This window comes from Schistocerca americana, chromosome 7 (genome assembly GCF_021461395.2).
Source record: "Schistocerca americana isolate TAMUIC-IGC-003095 chromosome 7, iqSchAmer2.1, whole genome shotgun sequence".
In the NCBI taxonomy this organism is placed as follows: domain Eukaryota; kingdom Metazoa; phylum Arthropoda; class Insecta; order Orthoptera; family Acrididae; genus Schistocerca; species Schistocerca americana.
The window spans coordinates 547,803,161-547,821,644 of record NC_060125.1 but is presented as its reverse complement, the minus strand read 5'-3'; the positions used below and the strand labels follow the sequence as shown (position 1 = coordinate 547,821,644).

Sequence of the window (18,484 nt, the reverse complement as noted above, 5' to 3'; positions counted from 1 at the left end):
AATGAGATCCATCCTTCATGAAATCCTCCCCACTCCACCAAGAGTGTCCTTCCGCCGTCCACCTAACCTTCGTAACCTCTTAGTTCATCCCTATGAAATCCCCAAACCACCTTCCCTACCCTCTGGCTCCTACCCTTGTAACCGTCCCCGGTGTAAAACCTGTCCCATGCACCCTCCCACCACCACCTACTCCAGTCCTGTAACCCGGAAGGTGTACACGATCAAAGGCAGAGCCACGTGTGAAAGCACCCACGTGATTTACCAACTGACCTGCCTACACTGTGAAGCTTTCTATGTGGGAATGACCAGCAACAAACTGTCCATTCGCATGAATGGACACAGGCAGACAGTGTTTGTTGATAATGAGGATCACCCTGTGGCTAAACATGCCTTGGTGCACGGCCAGCACATCTTGGCACAGTGTTACACCGTCCAGGTTATCTGGATACTTCCCACTAACACCAACCTGTCAGAACTCCGGAGATGGGAACTTGCCCTTCAGTATATCCTCTCTTCTCATTATCCGCCAGGCCTCAACCTCCGCTAATTTCAAGTTGCCACCACTCATACCTCACCTGTCTTTCAACAACATCTTTGCCTTTTTACTTACGCCTCGACTGACATCTCTGCCCAAACTCTTTGCCTTTACAAATGTCTGCTTGTGTCTGTGTATGTGCGGATGGATATGTGTGTGTGTGCGGGTGTATACCTGTCCATTGGAATGACTCCTTACCCTCTCCTTTAAAACCCACATCCTTTTGTCTTTCCCTCTCCTTCCCTCTTTCCTGATGAAGCAACCGTTTGTTGCGAAAGCTTGAATTTTGTGTGTATGTTTGCGTTTGTTTGTGTTTGTTTGTGTGTCTATCGACCTGCCAGAGCTTTTGTTTGGTAAGTCTCATCTTCTTTGGTTTTAGATATAAGAATTTACTTTGTGTTTCATGCACTGTTTTGTTTTATGAGAATGAAGTGTTAGGAGACTGTGACAGCTGAATGTTTGTGTCAGCATTTGTGTTATCAGAAGCACCTGCAAAAACTGACAATGAGAAGAGGAAGGTAGCAGAACACAAAAATTAACTACCAGTATTACTATGTTTCATAAAGAAATAAGACTGTAGCTTTGTTTTTGGACTGGGAAAGAGAACTGTGTCTTTTTTGTTTCAGTTATTGTTTTAGGGTACATGTGGAAGGCAATGAGAGAGTTACAACAGTCTGAGATTCTACAATCTCACACATACATATGAACAGAGTGGCCTTAACTTTGTTAAAAAGTGGCAATTATTGTTCCATGAGATTGAAGGTGAATTTTCATACAGAGCACCAAGATGTTGTACAATTTACAATATTATTTCAAACTGGAAGCTTGATAACTTACTGGCTCTTACTATGCTGTGATTACACAATTTGTAGGCATATAATGAATTGTTTCATTACAAAAATGCAAGTCTGGAGTTGGTTTTATTTATTTGTTGCAGCATTCAGACCCATCAACTCACACACGTTACACCACCCTAACCATTTACAGAATATGCAAAGAAACTCACTAGAAAATAAATTGTGAGTCCTACAGTGCAGCCACTGGGTTGTGTGAGTCTAACAATGAATGTAATTGATATAATAGAGGGAAACATTCCACGTGGGAAAAATTATATATAAAAACAAAGATGAGGTGACTTACCGAACGAAAGCGCTGGCAGGTCGATAGACACGCAAACAAACACAAACATACACACAAAATTCAAGCTTTCGCAACAAACTGTTGCCTCATCAGGAAAGAGGGAAGGAGAGGGAAATACGAAAGGAAGTGGGTTTTAAGGGAGAGGGTAAGGAGTCATTCCAATCCCGGGAGCGGAAAGACTTACCTTAGGGAGAAAAAAGGACAGGTATACACTCGCACACACACACATATCCATCCACACATACAGACACACCTGTAAGTCTGTCTCTACTGACAAAGGCTCTACTACCACCTTGACAAACCACAGTGAATATTTGACAGAAAGTACCAGCTGACAGTCTGAGTCTTCCATCTACATGTTATTTGGTAAGATGGCAGACAGGGTAAACGTATTTCGTGATTTCCTCAAGAAAGTAAATATTGGTGGTAAAAAAAGTTTATATAAATTATAAGGATGAAACTCTGAAACTAACTGAATGTGTATTCAGTCTGCATTTTATTATGAATGAACTATACAAGGATATAAATAAGTTTAAAGCAACAAAATGTGAGTCACAAAAAATAATGATCTCACAAACGCTAGCAAGTCACTTTTAATAAGCTGTAATGGAAAATTCAAGTGAGAAAATATGTGAACTGTTAGGCCTACAATAGTTCCGAGTAAAGAAACTAACAAACAAGTTGTAATACACGATAAACTTCCAGAGATGAATAATTTTGTGATGATTCTGAACTAAATTATTCACAGATTGGTAAAAAACAAAAGTGCAGTGCATTGGCAGTGAATAATGAGCAAGACAAAGTTCCTATCATACATGACAGTCAAGGAAGAAACTTTGGCAAATTACTGCCAGGACATGATGGGTAATCACTTCACTGTGCAAGGCATTATAAAACCCACTGCATCCATCCACAATTATGTAGTGAATTGTGTTTTATTCATTTCATGACGTACATTTGCAATCCATTTGGTTTGTGTACAGGAGACATGTCAAAAATTTATAATACAGTTACAATGATTTTTATATTAACAAATAATAGCACTACAATAAATAATAACACTATAACGATATTTCTTGGAATATGTAACACATTGTATCCAGCTCAAATTTCCAGTTTGCCCTTCATGAATTCATCCACTGAGAAATAACACTTCAGTGTCCGTACCTCACATAGCTTTCTTTTAAGTGAACCTAAATTCATCTGCATCAACTTGTTGCCTTTTAATTTATTACAAATTTTCATTCCCATGTATTGAGGTCCTTTGGCATACAGCCGGGGCAGTGGGTGGGGAGCATAAAATTTTCATTGTTTCTAGTATCATGTGGATGGACAAAATGGTTTCCCTAAAATAATTCATGCGTGGTGTACAAAAATATAATGATCTCATATATGTATAAGGATGGCAGAGTTAATATTTTAAGTTTTCTGAATAATGGTTGACATCTTTGTGATTTGCAGTGCACATATTTAGAAAGATTTTTTTTCTGTATTTTTAGTATCTGCACTATGTTTGTCGAATTACCCCAAAAACAATACCATACATAACAATGGATTCAAAGTAACTTGTATATGCTACTTTTCATGTGTCCATGTCACTTGTAGTTGATAATAAAACATGAACAAATAAACTACAAACTAATCAGTGAACCATATACTTGTGGCGACGTCATTTATCCACTGCGCCAAAAACAGCGGGTGAAAGCTGCAGCTGATAGATCTTTATCTTTGCCGTAGTCGGCTTGGTTACGAGTTGTTAATTCTTGTTAGTTTTTGATCTGTGCTTAGAAAATAAAATGTTTTCTCATCTCATGAAAAAGCTGTTACCTCATAAAATATAAAGGCTCCCATATACTGTTAACAGATATTGGTAGCTAAAACGACACTGAGAAGCCTTTAGAAGAATTTAAAATGATCATGAAGGGTTCTCTGGGATGTACACTGAAAGTAACACACAAAATGTATGTAACAAATCATCTAATATCTCTTAGGCATGGTGCCCAAGAGCTAAATGGCAAAATCAGGTCTGTGAATCATTTTGTGAGAGAAAAAAATCAGTACTTTTACAAAGGTGTGTAAGAAGAGACTATCTGTGAATCCTGGCATTGAACAACTTGAATGAAATGAATAAACAATTATTGGTTTATATCTAAACAGTCCAGGAAAGATTCACTTCTGGAATAAGTATGGCTCTTTATACATACAACAAAAATAAGAAAGGAAAATACAGTGATAAAGCATACATGAACATGTGACGGTTCGCCCGCTTTATTTCTTCATTTGTTGTCCTCGATGTCGACATACCGCATTGCTATACTAGCTTAAAAATGGAGGGTGGAAGTCTAACACAGACTACTTCAAACGATGTAGCCAACAGGTGCACATCTGCGTTTCACAGTTGTTTACTTTCACCATTCACAACCCTCCAATATACTCAGTTATATGGCCAGTTCACTATTGTTTAACTTTCGATAAGCCTCATTAATAGGTTGCAGGCGAACACCCACATACTGCTACAATAGTTTACTGTTGAACATCTACGAGCAGTAAAAGCCTAACCGCATAGTTCGCATTTCTTGAAGAATAAAAAGGTACATATGGAAAGAGACTCTGTCACTGTTTTAACACACACCTAAATGGTTTCACTTATTTAACAGTTAAGTTGATGCATTGTTGTTGTTCTAACCAACACAGGTTTCTTGTCTGAAACTCGGCCACAGACTGACCGTCTTGAGACCAAAAATCTGGCCCTTATATATACTCACAATAATAGGTACTGAAACTACTCATTGTTCAAAGTTAAATTTACAGAAATTACAATTAAAACTTCTCATTAAATTAACTGAATACATTGAAAAATTGGTTCTTTTTAACAGTTTCTTCTACTACAAGGGTTAACATGAATTATTTGTTTAAATCATGAAATTAACATACATAGTTACGCAAACAATACTGTTGACAAAACTGTTAATTACTTTGGAATTAATTAAGGGCTGGCTTTGCTAACATGTTTTCGAATAGAGCCAAATAAATCCTTTACAAATACTATTAGTTGTTCCTCCAAATATTTATAATTAGTACAGAATTTATATTTGTTTACAAGTCAACAATAGAGTTTATGTTATGAAACAATTACTGATTTCACCTTATAACAAAGATCATCATCATCATCTTGGACAGTTTCCAGCCTCTGGCCAGGTCTGTATGGAACACAGGCCTCTACATCATCTTCTGGCTTGCCACCATCCCTCCGTCTTCACCTTGGTCCAGTCGTCTCCTTTCTTCTGGACACAGTCCTCCACTCTTTTCAGCCATCTGTCTCTCAGTCTCCCTCTTGGTCTCTTTCCTTCGAGTTTCATCTCGTGTATCCTCCTGGGTATCCTCTTCTCCTCCATTCTCTTCACATGTCCATACCATCTCAGGCTTAATTACTCTATCTCCTCCTCTAATGGTTCCACCTTCATTAACTCTCTGATCCTCTCATTTCTTAACCTGTCTATCGTTGTCACTCCAATACTGTTTCTCTAGAATTTCATCTCACTAGCTTGTACTTTACTTTTCTCTCTTCCTTTCATAACCCAGGTTTATGATGCATATGTCAGGATTAGGACATAATATGACTGGTATATAACCTTTTTACTGATTTGGGGTGCATCTTTGCTCCACATCAGGCTTCTGACACACTTCCAAAATGCTTCTGCTTTTCTCCCCCGCTCGTTTATTTCAGTCTTCCTGCATCAGGCTTCCTAGGTACTTGAAACTATCCACTCTCCTCAATCGTTCCCCACCAATTGTTATTCCCATTGTTCCTCTCTCCTTCTTTCTTGCTGTGATAATTACCTCACTCTTACTTATACTACATTTCATCCCATATTCCTGTACTGTTCATTCCCAAACATCCAACTGCTCTTGTACTTCCTCCTCCTTATTCCCCCAAATTATCAGATCATCTACAAACACCATAGCTTTCATCTTCCTTTCACCAATTACTTGTGCTACTGTGCTCATTATATCATCCATCACTACAATGAACAGAAAATATACTAACTAGTAATAGTCAAAATAAATTAGAAAATCAATCACATTCATAAAAATAAACACAAAATTAGATCTGCTGTTATAGTCTTTAAAACTGAGGGCCAATTTTTCTCTTTTATGGAAAGGCAGATTATACTCGGGTATGTTAATGGTAATTAGTTACAAGTGAAAAAATTATTTTTAAGGAGTCAGATGGCAAAACAAGAGGTGAAGTAAAAATAACCCAGCTTCCTTCATCACAAACTGACATGCAGGTAAAAAAGTATGTCCTGAAATGAAAAAACGAAACAACGACAAACAGATAGTTATGGTGCAGGGAATGAGTAGAAACCAATTAAAATGAAGAAAAGGCAACACACCCAAATAGCAGATGGCACCCCCCCCCCACCCCCACCCCACCCCCCTCTCTGTCAGGTATCAGACACAGTAATTTATATTCTGAAGATTTCAGCTCCTACACATTAATAAGCAATGGTTGAAGTACAAGTGACAGCAAGCTTTTGTGTGTGTGAATGTGCATGTGCGTGCATGCGTGTGAGTATGTGTGTGTTGTGTGTGTGTGTGTGTGTGTGTGTGTGTGTGTGTGTACCTGAGTGGTATTACATCTCCGCAGAGATTATTAGGAATCAGGAAGTACTTAGCCATAAGCAAGTACATATAAAATGATCATAACATGCTAAGCTTTAAAACAAATTCATTATTCAGTACAACAACAACAACAACAAAACACACACACACACACACACACACACACACACACACACACATACACACACACGCACACACACACATACAAATACACAAATTTTATAATGTGAAGTTATGAACATACACCTCAGGATAACGTTTGAAGCACTGAAGTCCACAAATAATGCTACTAAGGATTTCTCTTTCCTTCTCAGAGCGATATTCTGCTGGTTTCATAAATGATGCTTTGTCCTAGAACACAAATAATCACATCACTATGAGCAGATTAAGCATTTTCTTTGAGAAACAAATTGAGATTAAGTTTACCTGCAGGGAAAGTGTGCCCTTTTTGCCCCTTTTCCGCTTCAGAGCCAAGATTTTCTGTTGGTCAGTTTCATCTATTTCCTCTTCTTCAGTTTCAGTCAGCCAATAGAGGTTGGCAAACACTTTCCTCACAACTGCACGGAATCGTAGCTTACCTCTTAGCTTTGGTTCACCTGTCACCTGAAACAGATGAACTTTGTAAGAGATACCTCTCATTCTTATTGATTCTTTTGATTATTTGTTGTACAATATGCACAGTATGATGTTGGACATGTTAATATAAATATAGTGAAGATTATGCCATGAGAATGAGAACAGTATGTATTAACTGGAAGATATGTAATGTGATGATAACATTACAGCATGATATATTTAATAAAATAGGAATATTTCAGTAGACAAATGTGATCACATATGCATTTCAATATAAAAGAAAATGTTATCAATATAATAGAAGGAAACATTCCACGTGGGAAAAATTATATATAAAAACAAAGATGAGGTGACTTACCGAACGAAAGCACTGGCAGGTCGATAGACACACAAACAAACACAAACATACACGCCAAATTCAAGCTTTCGCAACAAACTGTTGCCTCATCAGGAAAGAGGGAAGGAGAGGGGAAGACGAAAGGAAGTGGGTTTTAAGGGAGAGGGTAAGGAGTCATTCCAATCCCGGGAGCGGAAAGACTAATCTTAGGGGGAAAAAAGGACAGGTATACACTCGCACACACGCACATATTCATCCACACATACACACAAGCAGACATATTTTCAGAATATATGTCTGCTTGTGTCTGTATGTGTGGATGGATATGTGCGTGTGTGCGAGTGTATACCTGTCCTTTTTTCCCCCTAAGGTTAGTCTTTCCGCTCCCGGGATTGGAATGACTCCTTACCCTCTCCCTTAAAACCCACTTCCTTTCGTCTTCCCCTCTCCTTCCCTCTTTCCTGATGAGGCAACAGTTTGTTGCGAAAGCTTGAATTTTGCGTGTATGTTTGTGTTTGTTTGTGTGTCTATCGACCTGCCAGCGCTTTCGTTCGGTAAGTCACCTCATCTTTGTTTTTATATATAAAAGAAAATGTTAGTAGATAGTAAATTTAGGTAGACTTTTTTTCATCTGTGATATAAGGTATTCGCTTATACTATAGTACAATTTATATAACAGGTAGTCTTGAGAACTACTTTAAATAATTGTATATTCTTTATAGTTTGATACAGTGGAGTAGTTTATAACGTAATGTTTCCCTCTTCTTAGGAGGCCAGTTTGTTCAAGAGCCGTTTGTGTTGATTTCTGTATATTGTATGCAGATTAAAGGAGCATCAAAAAATATCCACCTAAAGAGATGCAGTACAGTAATAATTGCATTTACAATCTAGACTTAAACTGAACTGCTTCCATAAACTGCAACAATATGACAGGACTGAAGCACAAGTGCAACAATGCAAAAGCACATCTTTAAATGGCAGTAATCGCACAGTCAACTAGTTGCAACATAATATAGCCCACAGGACATTTCATATCAAAGACTATAAATATCTAAAAATGAATCACAACTGAGTCAGACATTTTTAGACGTCAGTAAGCATTACTATGCAATAACACCGTCAAGTTATGTAGCTTCATGATGCCAATTCCACTATAAAAGAATAAAGACAGAAAGGAAATTTAGAGACAACCATATTGTTAACAATGAGATCATGAGGGGTGAACTATTAGTAATTGTAGTAGTTGCCATAGCAGTAACAGTAATCTTTATTTGGACTAACAGTATTACAGTCTTCAGTATTGTCATTAAAGCTAAGTTTGCTGATGACATTATAATGCTTTCAAAGACAGTAAAGGACTTGGAAGATCAGATGAACATGGAACTGATAATGTCTTTCAAAGATAAACATCAACAGTGGTAATGGAATTTAGTCTGATTAAATCCAATCACACTGAGGGTATGGGACACTACAAGTAGTAGACAAGTTTTTCCATCTTGGCAGCAAACAGTGATGGCAGAACGAAAGGGGATAGAAAATGCAGACTAGCAAATAGCAAGAAAATCTTTTCTGAAAAAGAAAATAAGTGTTAGGAAGCCATTTGTGAAGTTATTTGTCTGGAGTTCGGCCTTGTATGAAACTGAAACATGAACAATAGTTCAGACAAGAAGGGAATAGAAGCTTTTGAAATCAAGTATCACAGAAGATGGCTGGAGAGTAAATGAGGAGTCCTGAATCAAACTGACAAAAAACAAATTTACAAAACAACTTCAGTAAAAATAGGGGCCAGTTGAAAGGAAACATGCTGAGTCATAATGGAATCATAAGTTTGGTAATGGAGGGAAGTGTGGGGGGTAAAAATAGTAGAGCAATAACAAGGCTTCGCTACAGTAAGCAGGTTCAAGTACATGCAGTGTGCTGTAGGTATGAAAAGATATAAATGAGATATACTAGCATGGAGAGCTGCATCAAACAAGTCTTTGGCCTGAAGAGCATATCAATGACATATATATCCTAATGGAAGATTTATGAGCACATCAATGACATATATATCCTAATGGAAGATTTATGAGCACATCAATGACATATATATCCTAATGAAAGATTTATGTAGCATCACACAGGCACTTTCTTTGGTGACTCAGTGGTCCAATGCAATATATCACCAGGTACCCACAGTTGGGTCGAGTGTATCCCACACCAAAAGAAAAGAAGGGTTCATCAGAGATGCTTGTCTACATACTCATTTTGCAGATAAATGGTTGAGTGAGGCATCACCATGGAACTTGCTACCATCCTTGACGAATTTCCTCCATCTGCTACAGTTTTCAGAAAACTCCTTCCGTTTGTCACAGTCAATATTAAATGCATTCCTATCATGCTCACAGCAAAGTGCAAAGCAGGTCTTCCAGGGGGTCTCTTGGCATGTGCTATCTCAATAACGAAACTGTGGTAAGGAAGACGGGAGCGGTCCATAAGATTAAGTGTCCCACGGCAGGCAATGTCCCTTGAGGATGGCAGGGACACTTGGTAGACTTGCAGCATTCAGGACCATTTCATTTGTCACACAGACCCTCCACATTATGCCAAGAATATTTCATAAGCACTGCAAATGAAAGGTGCTGAGCTTATGTTCTTGTTTGGCATTTGATGTCCAGGTCTGAACACCATACAAGGGTGAGCTCAGGATGCGTTTGATAGACAATCATTTTTGCAGTCACCATAAAGCGTTTGTTGATCCCCATTCTACTGCAGAACTCTCCAAAAGCATTCACCACTTTGCCAATTCTTGCATTAATTTCGTTGTGTAGAGAAAGATCTTCTGACATCAGCAAACTGATGTTGCAGAATTTGTAGATTACATTCAACAAGGAGCCATCTAATCTTACGTCAGGCATATCTGTGTATCCTTTCACTATAATTGCAGTGTTCTTTACAATCACAGACATGGAGAAGAGCTTGCATGTAGCAGCAAACAGAACCATAAGACTTTGAAGGTCGTCTTGAGTACGTATTATGATGCTGCATTGTCAGCAAATAAAGGTTACTTACAAATAAGTTCTCACAGTAATGCTCGTAGTTCTTGGATCTGAGTAACAAGATTTTGTAAAGTTTCCTGTCAGGTCTGGTATGCAGATGGATGCAAAGTTATGTTTCACCAAAAGTAACTTTGAGAATTAACGAGAAGAATATGGCATACAAGGGATATAGGTTCTGCCTTTTTTTTTTTTCAACGCTGATTTTTCACATTACCCAAACATGTTTCAGCATCTCTGTGCCATCATCACTGGGTTTTGTTTATTGGACTACTATAAAAATGAACATAATTTTAGGATGTAACAAGGTGGAACCTATATTCCATAATTTAACTGCAAACACAGAAGAAAGACAAGAGCTGTAAACCCAAAAGATGAATATCAAACAAGGTAGGGACCAGTACACAGCCTTAACAAACTCCTTTTTTTTGCAAGAAAAAGGCCTGCTGTGCTTCCTCCAAATATCACAGCACCCTTCGTATCATCATGAAGAGCCCTGATCATCTTCAAAAGTTTTTTGAGGGAACCTTATCTTCACTAATAAAGTATAGAGTCCATCCCTGCTTACTGTGTCAAACGCCTTATTTAGGTCAATTAAAGCAATCAACAATGGGGTCTTCTTCTCACAGCATTTTTCCTGAATTTGTCAGAGTGTGAAGATCATTTGGTAGTAGATCACTGAGCTCAAAACCCACGTCACGATATACATGCACGGCAAGCTTCTCCAGTCTACACAGCACCGCATGGGCAAACGCTTTTCCAATGGTACTAAGAACTGAAATTCTACAGTAGCAGTTGCAACCACCATGACTGCTTTTACCTTCGTATAGAGTGACAATGTTGGCAACACACATCTTCTGCAGTACAGTATCCTCAGGCCAACACTTCAAACAAAGGCAGTAGAGCACTGGGAGGAGTTTAATCAGTTTAATAAGTTGTGTGTGGATACTGTCTTTACCACGGTGTTTCCTGCATTTAAGCCACACTACAGCTTTCTGAAGATCCTCCTCAGGCACAGCATCCAGCTCATGGCAAGTTGACAGCTGAGAAATTTTTCCATTTCTTTTGAGCTGGTGTTGACCGGATGTGTGTGTGTAGAGGCTGGAATAGTGTTCCACCCTTTGTTGCATTTATTGACTACAATCTGTGATGACTATAAAGGCAGCCACCCATAGTATTGCGCATCCTCTGTCCCTTATAATGAATCAATCTTTGGAGGAAGGATGTTTTCCTAATAGACTGAAGTATGCTGAAATACGACCCATTTACAAAAAAGGCAGACACGATGAAGTGAGTAATTACACAGGACAACGAAAAATTTTTTTAAAAAACTTTTACTTTGATAGCTGATTTTTACAGATTTTTATGAGCTGAATCCAAATCTACCCTTAGTTTTTTGTATCACCCATAGTTTTCGAGCAATATGCTTTTTATTATATAGCATAAAAATCCTATGCTATACAGTAAATGGGGAAATTAATCAAACGATTTGTTACAACATAAGCATGGTTTGTATTTACAATAAGTTACTTAAAAATGGTATGTGTTAATAGAGGTTTCACTTGTCAGCTAGTATTGGTTTGTATTTTTTTCTCTTTTTTCTTTGAAGCTTCTTGTGTAACTTTTTCTAAAATGAGTTGCTTGCTGAACTTCTCGGTGAAGTGACCAACCGTAGTCCACCATCATGTTGGTGTTCCAGTGGCCTTGGTAGTGTTTTTCCATCACATTAATGTCCTGGTGAAAACGGTCTCCTCGCTGCTCACTAACATGTCCCATATTGTCCAGGAAGTAATGAAGGTGACTGTTCAAAAAGTGAACTTTCAGGCTCATTAAACATCTTAAAGTTTCAAACTTCTTAATATTGTAATAAACCCTACCACTTATGTTAGAAGATAGATTAACAAAAGGCAAACCCATGTTTCTAGCATTTGTAGACTTAGAGAAAGCTTTTGACAATGTTGACTGGAATACTCTCTTTCAAATTCTGAAGGCGGCAGGGGTAAAATACAGGGAGCGAAAGGCTATTTACAATTTGTACAGAAACCAGATGGCAGTTATAAGAGTCGAGAGACATGAAAGGGAAGCAGTGGTTGGGAAGGGAGTGAGACAGGGTTGTAGCCTCTCCCTGATGCTATTCAATCTGTATATTGAGCAAGCAATAAAGGAAACAAAAGAAAAATTCGGAGTAGGTATTAAAATCCATGGAGAAGAAATAAAAACTTTGAGGTTCGCCGATGACATTGTAATTATGTCAGAGACAGCAAAGGGCTTGGAAGAGCAGTTGAATGGAATGGACAGTGTCTTGAAAGGAGGATATAAGATGAACATCAACAAAAGCAAAACTAGGGTAATAGAATGTAGTCGAATTAAGTCGGGTGATGCTGAGGGAATTAGATTAGGAAATGAGACACTTAAAGTAGTAAAGGAGTTTTGCTATTTGGGGAGCAAAATAACTGATGATGGTCGAAGTAGAGAGGATATAAAATGTAGACTGGTAATGGCAAGGAAAGCGTTTCTGAAGAAGAGAAATTTGTTAACATCGAGTACAGATTTAAGTGTCACGAAGTTGTTTCTGAAAGTATTTGTATCGAGTGTAGCCATGTATGGAAGTGAAACATGGACGATAAATTGTTTGGACAAGAAGAGAATAGAAGCTTTTGAAATGTGGTGCTACAGAAGAATGCTGAAGATTAGATGGGTAGATCACATAACTAATGAGGAGGTATTGAATAGAATTAGAGAGAAGAGAAATTTGTGGCACAACTTGACTAGAAGAAGGGATCGGTTGGTAGGGCATATTCTTGAACAGATTCAGAAGGATGTAGGATGCACTAGGTACTGGGAGATGAAGAAGCTTGCACAGGATAGAGTAGCATGGAGAGCTGCATCAAACCAGTCTCAGGACTGAAGACCACAACAACAACAACAACAACAATATTGTAGCTATAACAGAAACATATTCTGGGTCTTTTTCATGTGCTAAGAACTTTGTAATGACTTGCCTGAATGATACCCATGCTTCTTTCTCATTTAAGGTCATTGTGGATTCAAAGTTAACATCAAACATCAATTTTCTAATGTCAGGTCCAACAAAGACACCTTCTTTTAGTTTAGCTTCTGAAAGGTGTGGAAACTTTTGGCAGAGATACTTAAACAAGGTCCATCTTTAGGCAAAGCCTTTACAAACTGTTTCATTAGGCCTAACTTTGTATGCGGAGGTGGAAGGAGTATGTGTTTTGGATCTACAAGGTTTTTGCGTAGAATGTTTTTCTCACCAGGTTTTAAAGACCCACTCACAGGCCAGTTCTTTCTGCGCCAGTGTTGATCCCTAGCCCTACTGTCCCATTCACACAAGAATCATGGAAATTTGGCAAAGCCACCTTGCTGATCAAGGAGCATGAATGTTATTTTTAGACCACCATACATCATCCAACCATGAGCAGAATAGCCCATTTTACTTAGCACTATTTCTAGGTTTTCATAGCTTTCCTTCATATGTACAGAATATCCAACAGGTATAGATGCATACATGTTACCATCGTGTAATAAAGCAGTCTTTAAACTAGTTTTGGATGAATCAATAAACTACATTTGGTACAAAATCCCTGCATTGGGATTGGGTCCTTGAGAATATTGATGTGTTGAAACCCCTCCCTGTTTCTAAGTGTCAGGCAACTATCAACTAGAACTGAAACCACTGCAACACTACCCACACTGATCTTAACAAAGCAAAGGCAGTTGTTAAGTGCACAGTTTGCAACTGCATTCATACATACTGGGAGAAACTTTGTACAAGTATACAGGAGTATTTAGGTGTTGGAGACATTGGTGTAGTGTATTTGGGTATCAAAAGGGCTATTGGGCCCGCTTCTAAGAAGACTGCCTCACGTAAGGAGATTGATGGTAGAATAGAATAGAACAGAAACTTTATTCGCACATAACATGCCATATACAATCAGTTGATTGGGACATAGGTGACTTGTCATTTTAAAGCCACTTCTAATTGTAAGTATACAGAATAGTTACAGGTAATTTGCAATTTTAAGTACCATAAAATGATATAAAATTATCATGTTGAAAATAAAGTAAAATTAGGAATAAACATTTACTTAAAGTACTTTTTTAGCATGACAGAATAAAATGTAACATCAGGCACAGTTATTTGTGACAGTGTCATAAATTCTTCTACACTGTAATAATATTTACTTCCTAGGTATATTTTAAAATGATGTCCAACTTCTTCTTGTCCATAATTTTTAAATTTTTCATAGACCTTATTTTCCAGCCTCATACCCATACAGTAAGGTGTCTTATGCAGCAGTTTTAGCCTATGAATTGGTAACTTATATTGATATTTGTTTCTTGTTTCATAATCATGCTTAAACAGGTTATCCTCAAAAAGTTGTGGGTTTTGTTTAGAAAACTTAATTGTCGCACAGATATAGAGGCCAGGAACAGTCATAAGATCAAGGGCCTTGAACAGGGGTCTGCACAATTGTCTTTTTTCTGCATCTGCCGTGGCTCTAATGAGTTTTTTCTGTAGCCTAAAGACTCTCTGTAAGTTTGTTTTCTCAGATCCCCAAAAAATTATACCATATCTAATCACAGATACAAAATATGCATGATGTACAACTTTTATGACTGGCGTTTCTATTATACTGCTTATAACATTCATTGCAAATATTAGACTATTTAGATGGTGACACATGTCATCTATGTGGTCTGTCCATGATAAATTCTTGTTCAGCATTACACCTAGAATTTTGGTACTGTTCGTGGTGGCAAAGTGATTGTCCTCATATGTTATTTCTAGTATATCCTGTACAGCTTGTTTTGTGGTAAAGCGAATGATTTGTGTCTTTATTAGATTTAATTTCAGACCATTATTTCTCACCCAGGCCTCAATTTCAGCCAGAGACTGCTGAAGATGACTAATTAAATTTTCATTTTTCTTGTAACAGTCTGTGGCGACAGTCGACTGCCAGTAACTTCACCGTCGAAGCGCAGAGTAAAAGGTCTTTGGGGAGTCGAGCTTCTTTGGCAGTCCCATCTGCGTCTTGACTAGTGATACACGTGTCGTGAAATTGTGCATTGTTTTTCTTGTGTTTCTGTAAATATATGAATCGTAATAAAAGTGCCTTATCGTAATAAGTTGGAATTTTTGGTGCGTGGACCGTCACTATAGCCATAAAAACCCACATTGGTGACCCCGAGTCGCGAAAATACGTTGCAGTCGCTCGCTGTGTATCACCAGTTTCGCGCCAATAGACAATGTCGCAGCCTCCAGTTTTTGCGGCAGTGCACGAGACCTCGACCGCAGAATGGACATTCGACTGTGAAGCGCAACGCTTCACCCCGTGTGCCACTAATACATCGGGAATGTTCGTATCTCCCGTGTTTGCCTCGCCTGGCCGGACGACTCTAACCTCTGCTGGCATACCACACTGGGTGCTGTACACATCATCGCAGACACCTTCTACGGCATTCTACGCTCAACAGAATGCCTCTTCAGCACAGGACGCCGGAAATCCTGAGTTTCTACCGCACAGCATGGACCACGCGGCTGGCCGGTTTCTGGGTCCACATGCATGGCTGCCGTTTAACGTGCCCCCCTTCGCGCCGGTCGAAGGGACACTCGCGCCAACCGCGCTGGACAATTTATATGCCTACCCGTCCTGCCGCCCCGCGCACACCTCGGGCGACGCACCTGCCATGGTTCCGCCCCATCGCTCGGCGCTCAATTGCGATCTTGCGCCTCTGCTCGAGATTCCGGCTGCACCAGCAGTTGCCCCGCCCGCGCCTGCCGCGCCGTGCTTGTCGTGTGGCCGCACAGATTCCGTGCCTACATGGACTGGATACCACGTCTCGCCTACACAGCTAACGGATGTTCAACGCAACACATCGCCTGCCACTGAGGCACATTTCACACCAGTGAACACCGTGCAGAATCCCCGTGTGTTTCGTGCCCCTCCTACAGCCCCGCGAACACTGGCCCCCGGCCGTTTTCCGAAGCTGCCGCCGTTACAACCGGACAACCCAGTGACGTGGTTTACTTTGGTGGACAACATGTTGGACATACACGGTATTGTGGACGACAGCACCCATTTCATGTGTTTAGTGAACCACCTGCATGACCACCCTGATCTCATCAGTGACTTATTGCTGAACCCTCCTAAGAGCAACAAATATGCCTCTGCTCGCGCATTACTTATCGAACGCCTCTCTCGTCCGTCGGCCGATACTATTCACAACATAATTTACGACGAGACTTTAGGCGACAGTACACCCTCACAGCTGTGGCGACGCTTGGGTGCACAGTTCGGTACCGAGATCCTGCCAAACTTAGCACTCTCGGCATTGTGGTTGGTGAAGCGACCACAAGAACTACAGTTACATTTGCGTCCACATACCGCAACGTCACTCGAGGATAAACTACGGCTGGCGGATCAGGCATACGCCATTATTCGACACAGCACAGTGTCTAACACCGCCGAGGTTGGTAACCCTGTGTGTATACTTCCACCATCGGGCGGTAGAGGCCGGGCGTGTGCGTATCGCAGACAGCACATGGAACAGCAGCCACCTAGCGGCCAAGACCGGGAACCGCCAGCGGGTCGGCAACAGCCGCTCCCCACCCCAACCGGGTTAGCGCCTGCCCACCCCGCCTTCCCCCCGCCTGATGCTTCGGCTAACGGGACGAGTATAGCCAATTCACGCATATGCTGGTTTCACACCACTTTCAGGGACGCCGCTCGCAACTGCCGTCCGCCCTGCGCGTTCCCAAACGCCGCACGTGGGCCGCAGTAGGCGCCACGGCCCGCGGATACAGGCAGGGGCGCCCACAGACATTGCATTCTGTCAGATCCCCCACCTCACGAGGACGTCTGTACGCCTTGGATGTAGGTTCACGCCGGTATTTTCTTGTCGATACTGGAGCAGACGTTAGTGTCATACCTCCCACATTTTCTGTAAAGGACATGACATCAACCAAACTGTCCCTTCAAGCAGCAAATACGTCGACACTTCGTGTCAAAGGTTTGGCCAAGTTACCTATTGAACTCATACCTGGTAAACAGTTCACTTGGTCCTTCTACGTGGCTGAGGTCGAAGATCCAGTATTAGGCATCGACTTCCTTTTCCACTTCAGACTGTCTCCAGATCTTCAGTCAGCCGCATTATTGCACCACGCCTCATCCACGCACATTGTATGTTCAGTCGCCTCTTCGGCCCCCCCTCTCCCTCGGCTGCCCGGCGACCTGGGCACAGCTCCCATCAAGTGCTCTTCATCGGCAGACAGCCTCACGATTTCCACCGCCCTTCTCCAGCCTGAACGCCCTGCAGTCAACGATTTCCGTCCTCACAACGTCGAACGGAACCATGCCAGATCATCGGCTACGCAAGCCCTCACCGAGGCACGACGCCTCGTACAACGCCTGCCAACGCCGCCACCACCTGACACCGCAGATGCACCTCGTGGAACTTTGTCGACACCGAAGCAGACTGCTTCCCTGGCACATCAGGTTAGTGACTCTCGTGTGCTACCGATCCCCGTTCACGACGGGCCCCAAATGAGTTCGCCAGCCAAGCTGAACGCTATTACGAATGGCACGACACACAAAATTGTCACGACAGAAGGGGCCTCCAGTGCGCCATAAAGTGCGCCAACTGCCACCACATAAACTACGCCCTGCTAAAGCCGCAGTGGAGGATCTTCTAAGGACAGGCATTGTTCACCCATCAGACAGTAACTAGTCCTCCCCCATACATTTAGTTCCCAAAAAGGACGGCACTGTGCGCCTGTGCGGCAACTATCGTCGCCTCAACGTGTGGAAGGTATTAGACAATTACCCGATACCTCACATACAAGACTTTGCGCAAGTACTTAGCGGAGCACGCATCTTCAGTGTCTTGGACTGCCGCAAGGCATATTTACAGATACCAATGGAACAGAGTGACATCCCAAAGACAGCAGTAATCACACCTTTTGGCCTGTACGAATTTTGTTACATGCCTTATGGTCTCAAAAACGCGGCCCAAACTTGGCAGCGTTTTATAGACTCACTTCTTTTTAACTGCACATATTGCTACGATTATAAATATCCGGGCTGTTATGCCGTGTTCGGTTGATGAATTCTGAGGTGATTCCCAACGTGTCTTCTCCGACTGCAGGAGACATCTTCAAGGGGGCCCGTAGCTTGATGGAAGGTCCAACACACACACTGGCTCGCTACTGAC

At 40.8% G+C, this 18,484-nt stretch overlaps 1 protein-coding gene across 1 annotated transcript in view; it reads right to left on the bottom strand.

Moving 5' to 3' along the window:
* Positions 1 to 18,484, bottom strand: part of LOC124623079 — a 230,613-nt gene that overhangs the window by 163,428 nt on the left and 48,701 nt on the right. The window contains exon 2 of the mRNA XM_047148871.1: positions 6,728 to 6,904. Coding sequence (XP_047004827.1) covers positions 6,728 to 6,904 — 177 coding nt within the window. The remainder of the gene's footprint in view (positions 1 to 6,727; positions 6,905 to 18,484) is intronic.